The 9,483-nt window shown below is 28.6% G+C and overlaps 2 protein-coding genes and 1 long non-coding RNA gene across 3 annotated transcripts in view; 1 reads left to right on the top strand and 2 right to left on the bottom strand.

Annotated features, from left to right (window-relative positions):
- On the bottom strand, positions 2,543-3,106 carry LOC107627748. The gene has a single exon (XM_016330570.1). The coding sequence runs from the start codon at positions 3,104-3,106 to the stop codon at positions 2,543-2,545; it is 564 nt and encodes a 187-aa protein (XP_016186056.1).
- LOC110269017 overlaps positions 5,230-9,483 on the bottom strand; it is a 17,593-nt gene continuing 13,339 nt past the window's right edge. Inside the window, exon 3 of the long non-coding RNA XR_002357890.1 lies at positions 5,230-5,241. This is a non-coding gene — a long non-coding RNA (uncharacterized LOC110269017). The remainder of the gene's footprint in view (positions 5,242-9,483) is intronic.
- On the top strand, positions 8,181-9,276 carry LOC107628504 (non-specific lipid-transfer protein 1). The gene is made up of 2 exons (XM_016331149.2): positions 8,181-8,626; positions 8,947-9,276. The coding sequence occupies exons 1-2, from the start codon at positions 8,283-8,285 to the stop codon at positions 8,954-8,956; spliced, it is 354 nt and encodes a 117-aa protein (XP_016186635.1). The 5' UTR covers positions 8,181-8,282; the 3' UTR covers positions 8,957-9,276.

Genomic DNA, 9,483 nt, shown 5'->3' with positions numbered 1-9,483 from the left:
TTGTCTGAACCTGTTAAAATATAAATAAATATAAAAATAATTTTTTATAATTAAAATAATTTTAAGGGTAAAGTATACTTTTTATCCTTGAAGTTTGATAAAAGTTTTAAAAATACCTCTAAGTTTTATTTTGTTTCAATTTTGTCCCAAAAGTTTTCGATTTGCATCAAATAATATACCCCTGACGGCTAATTTTTTAAAAAATTTAAAACTAATTTAACAACAATTTCATAAGAACAACCCTCAACACAAGCAAATCAAGTATAATTTTCATGCATTATTGTTGGATTGATCTTAAATTTTTTTAAAATTTAGCCGTCGATGGTATATTTGATGCAAATAAAAATCTTTTGGGACAAAATTAAAACAAAATAAAATTTAGGAATATTTTTAAAATTTTTGTCAAACTTCAGGAATAAAAAATATACTTTACCCAAATTTAAAATAAAGTTTATACTAAACTATAAGTTAGATTTAGGCCAGTTAAATATATTATAGGTTTGGCTTGTTAAAAATAAGTTAGACGGCTTATTAAGAATATGCAATTTGATCTGCATTCGGTCTGGTCTGACCTGTCTTATTATAAAATAGTTTTATGCTAGATTGATTCAAAAACCTAATTTTATTTATTTTGTCTGAACCTGTTAAAATATAAATAAATATAAAAATAATTTTTTATAATTAAAATAATTTTAAGGGTAAAGTATATTTTTTGTCCTTATAGTTTGATAAAAGTTTTAAAAATACCTCTAAGTTTTATTTTGTTTCAATTTTGTCCAAAAAATTTTCGATTTGTATCAAATATACCCCTGACGGCTAATTTTTTTAAAAAATTTAAAAATAATTTAACAACAATTTTATAAGAACAACCCTCAACACAAGCAAATCAATTATAATTTTCATACATTATTGTTGGATTAATCTTAAATTTTTTGAAAATTTAGCCGTCGATGGTATATTTGATGCAAATAAAAATTTTTTGGGACAAAATTGAAACAAAATAAAACTTAGGGATATTTTAAAAATTTTTGTCAAACTTCAGGAACAAAAAATATACTTTATCCTTAAAACAATATAAGTATTGAACTTTGTTTTTTGTTTATTGGTTAATATTGATGATTTTTTAAATGGCTATCTATTGTTTAAAAAATATACCATACACAAACTTAAATTGAAAAATTTTTAAATTACAAGACCTTATTAGAAGTTTAAAACCTGTTATAAAATTTTTCTCAAGTTTATTGTAATTTTTTTTAATTTTAATCTTAATTTTTTTTTTAATTTCTGCTCCAACAGATTAAGTCATTTTCATTTTCTTTTCTTTTTTTGGTCAAGTGGAAGTCATTTTCATAAGTTCATATAGAGTTGGGTCTGCAGTGCATGACCAAAAACAAAAGTAATGTTAGTGGACTTAATTTTTGAACACTTCATAACATTATTCTTTAGACCGAAGGATTCAACAATTATTTGTCATCCTCCAGATTCCTGTAAGTGTTAGGATGGGATTTATCTTCACTTTGGGCTTTGATTCGTTTTTGTATATGTATTTAAAATTATCCGTCATTAGAAATTGGGCTTTGAGTTTAGCAAAACCAAAAGCCGCCTTGTTATTACTAATATTTAATAGAATACATAACCCATGACTAAAAAAAAAACAATAGAATACATAACTTGAATTTGTAGAATAATTAGCTCATTTATTAAACCAACTTGGGTTGGTCAAGTGCATCCTGCAACTCATTAACCAGCGACAGACTTTTAAATAGAACTCAAATTTGTGATGGATTAGTCCTTGACTTGTCGAATTGGGGGATACCGTGAAAAAAAAAAAACAACTTGAATTTGTAGAATAATTAGCTCATTTATTAAACCAATTTGGGTTGGTCAAGTGCATGCAGCAACTCATTAACCAACGACAGACTTTTAAATGGAGCTCAGATTTGTGATAGATTAGTCCTTGACTTATCGAATTGGGAAATATCCTAGAAAACAAAAAAAAAAAATTGCTCATTTATTTACTTAAACAAATGTCAGAAATTTAAATTCCATTACCTATTTTTCATTCGAATTCCATTATCTATTTTTCTGTCTCATGTTGATAGGTATGTTTTATAAAATATTTTTATATTTCAAAATTATAAATTTATTTTGTTTTTATTATATCCAACATTTTTTTGAGAGTAGAAATATACCCTTAATATTACCTATTTATGTCGAAAAATTAAAGAGATAACATGTAGAGGAGGAAGAGTATTGGGATATTAATAGAACAGAAAATTTTGAGAGATAGTATTTTTTTATGAATTTTGGCCTGTATTTAGTTGGTACTAATGTGAAATTATTTTGGCCTGTATTTTAAAAGAAGCCTTTTTTGATTTAGAGACTATAGAAGACAAACCAAGGTATTTATCCTGAGCCCCAATATGATTAATATTCATAGAGTTAGCTAGTAGTGTACGAGTAGTGGACGGAGTATTGTGGCTAAAGAATACAGCAGATTTATTAAGATTTACCCTCTGGCCACTGATGCTTTCATAAGAATTCAATAAATGCAGGATATTTGAACATGCTTTAGGATTAGCCTTACAGAATAAAATGGAATTATCAGCAAACAGGTTTTTTGAGCTAGGATATACATGGCTGAACCATCAATCTGTTCATGCCAAACCTCTCTAACAATCTGCCTTATTTCATCATCGGAACACCATCTTTCTTGGAATTTGAATCGGCGTTTAGATCTCTCAGTTCTCGGATTAGAGTCTAGGAGAAGAGGGGCATGATCCAAGCCTGATTCTGACAGTCTAAGAACTGTTGCATTGGGATAGAGTTGCTGCCAATCAACTCCTACCAGGAATCGGTCCAGTCTTTCCTGTATCAACTCATCACCCCTCCGTCTATTTGACCAAGTGAATGGTCTTCCGACCATACCAATATCAATCAGGGAATTATCATCAATGAAACTATTAAAGGTTTCAATAGAAGAAGGAGATTTAGCACCCCCACCTTCTTTCTCCAATTGATTAGAAATGACATTAAAATTCCCCATTAACACAACCTTACCATCGAATTGTTGGGTGACTGAAGTTAATTCAGCAAATTGAGCCATTCTATATTGATCATTTGAATTGAGATAAACACCTAGAACACCATAGGGATCATTAGAACCAGCTGTCAGAACTGATGCCGCAATGAAAAATCTACCATCACTACCAGAAATACGGACATTACCAACGGGAAGATACTCACGAACTAAAAAGAGTGGCAAATTTATATGATCGTGGTAATCACTTGCAACGTCTTGTATTTCTGTGGCCAAATTTTGTGAAATTTTTCGACGATTTTGTTTGTTCGTGGCTAACTTGAGATGAGTTCTCTCAATGACCACAGACTCAATGATTATCGTGACAAAATCGAACGATTTTCACTTTTAAATTCCGCGTTTAATTTGGTTTTGTCCTCCATCCCTCTCAAAATATTTTTATGCAGTTTTTACTTTTTTAAAATTTAAACCGTAACTTAAAGGTAAATTCGATTTATCATGTGCAGGCTTTTTCAATTCTTCAATTGTTGAATTCTTCTCCCCCTTTTGAGTGCTGCCATGAAAAATTAATAAAGTATGCTAATGGTTTGACTTTAGATATTGTTGATGATGTATAATTTTCTCCCTTCGTATGATCCTTGAATTTGGCCATATCTCTGAATCATGTATTTTTTTACTTAGTATTAGCTATGCGCTGATTTGATTAATTTTTTCTTTTTGATTTAACTGTAGTTTTTTAACGTGGTTGTATTATTCATTACTTGTTACTAAATCAGATTGTAATGTAACCAAAAAGACTAAATTATATATATACAATTTCAATATTTATATTTTAGTTGTTACATTTTTTGTGCGTGTTCTTTTTGGTCAAATGCAGTTTCAGTGTCCAATTTTACCATATGCATTATTTAGAGACTTTGGTGATAGAATAAAATGATTCAATTAAAAATAAATGTTAAAATTATAAAAAAAGTACTTATAAAAAGAGTACATATTTATCTTTGATAAAATAGTTCTAACTAATTTTAGAAAGTAAAAAATACTAACTATGATTTTATTGAAATAATAACTAATTTAATTATTCATTATTTAATTACTCACTCTTAATTTATGGCAACATTAATAAACAGAATTTTAACTTTTAAAATTCAGAATATTAGTTTTATACCTATATTTTATTAATTTAATTTAAAAAATAAATTAAAATTATTTTTATGGGAGTTCATTTTTTAATTATGTACAAAAAATTTTTTTCTTCAATTTAAAGGTATCAAATTCTTAAGTTTTAAGTTTATTTATTTTAATTTTTACTGATGCCATTTTTTTTAAATTCAACGAGTAAAAATTTTAAATTCTAATTAATATGTGAAATTTTTTAATATAATTTAAAGTTGTAAATTTTACAATTTGATATTTTTTTATTAAAATTAAATTTTACTCTAAATTAAAAAGTTATAGTTAGTTCACTAAACAAAATTCAAATTAACATCTATAATAGGATGAATGAAATTTTGAGCGGCAATGTTAAGCGCAACTTTTATTAAGTAGCCCACTCATCCAGTCTTAACAATAACTTCCTTCCACTATTTCCAAAATCCCTATTTGTTAGCTCCTGCAATTAATTCAAGTTTGATAACATGCAGTCAACCCTTTCGTTAATAACATTTTCTTCCGTTTCTCCCGATCGTAATTTCTTAACTGCTGCACTCAGATCAATTCAGCTAACCTTCAGAGCAATTCGCTCAAGACGTTCCTGTTTAGGTTCTAGGTATGATCACACCGGACGTTCTGTGAAAGAGCATGACCATGATTTGCAGTTCGAGTACCGTCAGTTTGAGTCGCCGAAGAAGCAAGCAAAATCGGTGGAATCAGAATTCTATCTATAAACCCGAATCGCGAAGAAGATTTTCATGACATCATTTTGTTTTTTATATTTCTTTTAGTCAACAATGAAAGTTAATTTTAGACTCTTTTTTTTTTTTAATTCCAACATGCATTCTTTCTTTTGTTACTGGTTGTAGATAGATTCTAAATCACCAATTGGCATTTTGAAAGATGTTATGCAACTGACAATTGAAGGCCACAAAGCAGCTGCAAATTACATCCGAAAAGTAAGTATTGTACCTTAATTTTTTATCATCTTCGAAGGAGTCAAATCATGACCTATTAATTTTTTAGCTTAATTCTTGATCTCTATTTTGCTTAACAGATTTTATTGAAGTACACAAAGCAACTGGAGTATCGACAGGGTGTATAATTCAGTGGTGTATAATTTAGTGGCCGAAGTTATGCGTATTTTTTACTATTTACCCGAAAATATTTTTGTATGTGGATTGTCTGTGTAACAAGAAATGGAGAGCTTGATAAATTCATTATTTTGATACTTTCAAGATGTGTATCATTTTAGCAAAGTTTGATATTTATTTTGTAATAGTTTTATTTGAATATTTTTTTAACATTAAATCCATTAATCTAGGATATTTGCTTTTCAATACTAAGTATTTGTTAATTTTATATTTTTATACTATGAATAATATGTATAGGAATGTGATTAATTTTTTTAATATTATATGATGTAATTTTATATTAAAGAGCATTTTTATTATGATATTTTTTTTTAATTTAACTTCTATCGTTAGCCACGGAAAAAAGTATGGCAAAAAAGCCCGGCCTGATCAATTTTGTCACAGGTAAATATTTTATTTTGCCATGGAAAAGAGTGTGTCTAAACGTGCTAAAGTTGTGGCTAACCAAATGTCTCCACGGGTGTTAAAACCGTGGCTATTGGAGTAAAAAGCGTGGCTAACTAAAAACGCGTCGCCCTCCCTAGCTACGGATGTTCATTTGTTGCAAAAGCATAATTGCCACAGTTTTTTTGGAGTTTAGCCACGGATTTTTCCGTGGCTAAACCCCTTCTTTTTGGTAGTGCATGCTGTAAAATCTGAACAGTGCAACCATCCCTCCATGCCATTGCCAAACCCCCTGATAATCCATCCGGATCTACAATAAACCATTCCTTGAAACCACAAGATCTTAGTTTTCCTTCAACTTGTCGAGATTGATTTTTTGTTTCACAGATAAAACCAACATCGGGGGAGTAGGATTTGCAAATCCCTTTAAGATTGTGGATCAAGGGTCTCCCCAAACCCCGACAATTCCACGAGAGCAGTTTCATATTTCTTTGGGTGCCACTTGAAGGCTGACACCCTCCACCGTCATAGCAATTATATGAGGGTTCTGAGTCTCTGATTTATTGCTCATGGTGTAGAGAAAATCAAAATTATTATTCAATGATTCCAAAGAGACATAAGATATATAGAATGAGTGAATTAGAAAATGGAATGAATTAAAAGAGGAATGAATTGGGAGATAAAACGAAAATTAGGGAGCTAAGTGGAAAAGAAATTAAGAAAAGAAAGTAGAAGAAGATGGAAAAGAGTTTGACGAAGAAAAGACAAAGAAATGTGTAACCATGGAGGCAGCATAGTAAAATTCTAGCAGAGCGTCGGGCGCTAGATGAGGAATATGTACTCCCACTTGCTCTTTAATTCCATAAATTCACACATATCAAACAAATAACGCCTTGTTAATTGTTATTACTAATATTTAATAGAATACATAACCCATGACTAAAACGAAACACAATACACAACTTGAGTTTGTGGAATAATTAGCTCATTTGTTTAAATAAGGATGAGAAATTCGAATTCCATTATCTATTTTTCTCTGTGTCATGTTGACAGTGACATCAGCGGCAATAGAAACGATAAAAAAAATTGACATTTAGTATGTTTTATCAAATTTTTTATATTTCAAAATTATAAATTCATTTTGTTTAATTAAGGAACTATTTTATTAGATCCAACGTATTTTTGAGAGTAGAAATATACCCTTAACATTACCTATTTATGTCGAAAAATTAAAGAGATAAAATGTAGAGGAGGAAGAGTATTGGGATATTAATAAAACAGAAAATTTTGAGGGATAGCATTTTTTTATTAATTTTGGCCTGTATTTAGTTGGTACAAATGTNCATCTAACTTTATTATATATAGAAAATTGGATTCGGTACGTAGCTTTAAAGAGACATAAATAAAGTCCAAACTAGAGTTTAGGGTTGAAAATAACGCAGAGCAGAGGCATGATGACCTGCGGAATGTATTTGGATTGTTGTATTGTAACTGTATTCTATGGTCCCAATCCAAGCACATTGAAGAAAGCATGTAAAACCCAAATCTCAAGTCTCTCGAGATACCCAAAACATTAATTGATACTTAGATACATTGGTTTTTCAGTATATGAATAACTATTTGCCCAAACATACAATTGTTTGAGAACAAAAGCAGAATTAAATATCTATATTTAGCTATATATAATAATACGAATTAGTTTGATATATTAATAAGATTTTAATTTGTAGTTACTGAATCATCTATACATAAATATAACTTTGAATTAATTATATATAAAAAATATGCCAAAGAAAATAATAAATTAAAAAATAATAAAAACATCACACTATAGCTAGATTTAACACTTATATAATTAAATTTTTTTTATTGGACGATTCAAACTTTAGAATTCAGATTTAAATAAGATAAAGAATATCTATCAACTTCAAATTTTGAAAAAAAAAAGTTGTTTGAATGCCTAAAAATTTCATTTGGGATCCATATACACTGAATTAGATTAGTCAGATAGATACATAATAATATTATTTTTCAATAATAAATGGGTTTCGGTTAAAAAAAAAAGTAATCTACTGTTTAAAATCGTTTGTTAGTATGTTCAGTTTGTTAGTCTCTATAATTTTACTAAATTTATAATTAGAGTCTTATATTTTTCTCCCTCTCAATTATGTCTTTACAATACTTTTAATTTTGTAATTAAGTCATTGTCAATATAAAAAATATCATAATTAACAGAATATTTTTTCGTAAATTGAAAATACCTACAATTAAAATTTTAATAGATATTTGCAACATTTTTTTTAAAAAGAATATGTTGTTAATTTTAATATTTTTTAATATAAAAAATCTATTTATAAAGTTAAACGCAATATAAAAACTCCATTACCAAAAAAAATATATAAAGAGTATATAAAGACCCAATTAAACTTTTAAAATCACTATATAACACCACAGCCTCACACCATTTTCCACCAAGCAATATTGCATACATTTGCATTCATCACTACACATAAATCCAAAACCCTTCAATTAGTGACACTTCCCTTTGAAAAATGGCTAAGCTAGCACCATGTGTGGTTCTCATGTTGTGCATGGCTATAGTGGGTGCACCCATCGCCAAAGCTGCCATCCAATGTTCCTTTGTCACAAAGAGTATAGCTCCATGCTTTGGTTACCTCAAAAGCGGAGGAACTGTTTCCGGACCATGTTGTAGTGGCATCCAGAACATCAATGGCACTGCCAAGACCACCTCTGACCGTCAAGCAGTTTGTAACTGCTTGAAATCGGCCGCGGCTAGTCTTGGCAGCCAAATTAACCCTAACAATGCTGCCTCTCTCCCTGGCAAATGTGGTGTTAGCATTCCCTATAAGATTAGCACCTCTATCAACTGTTCTAGGTAACCTCATGCTTAATTATTGTTACAAATTGCTCATTTCTATGTTTTTTTTTTAATTCACAATAAAGTTCTATTTTATTCGAAATAATATTGTTTGAAACCCAATGAAACATTAAAAACTTGTAAAATTGTATTATATGTATTTTTTATTAACTTTGTTAATTTTATCAATAAAAATGGTGTGAAAAAAATGATATTGTCTTATAAACTTGTATTATATGTAAAAGAGTGATCATTCTATTAGATTCAATAATTATTTTTATTGAATGTGTTTATAGTCTATATGTCTGAAACTAATTTTATCAATATTTTTTTTTCAGCATCAAGTGAAGAAAATTCGGACGGTGATGATGAATCGAGAAACAATAATTATGCTATTAGAGCAAGAGTTATAGTCTACTCTTTATTTGTGTTTATTTGGAAACACTGTTATGTGTTTCTATTGAAGTTATATTATGATGCTTTCAAATAAAATAAGGGAGTTTATTGCTTGAATCGCAGTCACTCCCCATATATAATATTAGCTGGGTTTTTTTTTTTCGAAGGTTTAGTATAGTGTTCATGTTATTACGCATCTACTGTACTGAGTAACGGAGATTATATCACACTATGATATGGATTATCCCAAATGAAATTAAATTTGTCATATATATGGTTTATTTAATTTTGTTAACCTCCATGTGTGAATTATTCTTTTGCATAAAATATTTTGTTAATGGTATTTTTATAAAAATATTTAGAAGATAATAAAAATTAATTTAAAATAGCACAAAATTACATAATAAAATTATAAATACTAAATTTATTAAAATAATTTTAAATTATTATCTCTCTAATATTATTATATTTTATTGTAT

The sequence above is a fragment of the Arachis ipaensis genome, chromosome B02 (genome assembly GCF_000816755.2).
Source record: "Arachis ipaensis cultivar K30076 chromosome B02, Araip1.1, whole genome shotgun sequence".
Lineage (NCBI taxonomy): Eukaryota > Viridiplantae > Streptophyta > Magnoliopsida > Fabales > Fabaceae > Arachis > Arachis ipaensis.
The sequence above is the reverse complement of the archived record's forward strand: the minus strand, read 5'-3'. Positions and strand labels throughout refer to the sequence as shown.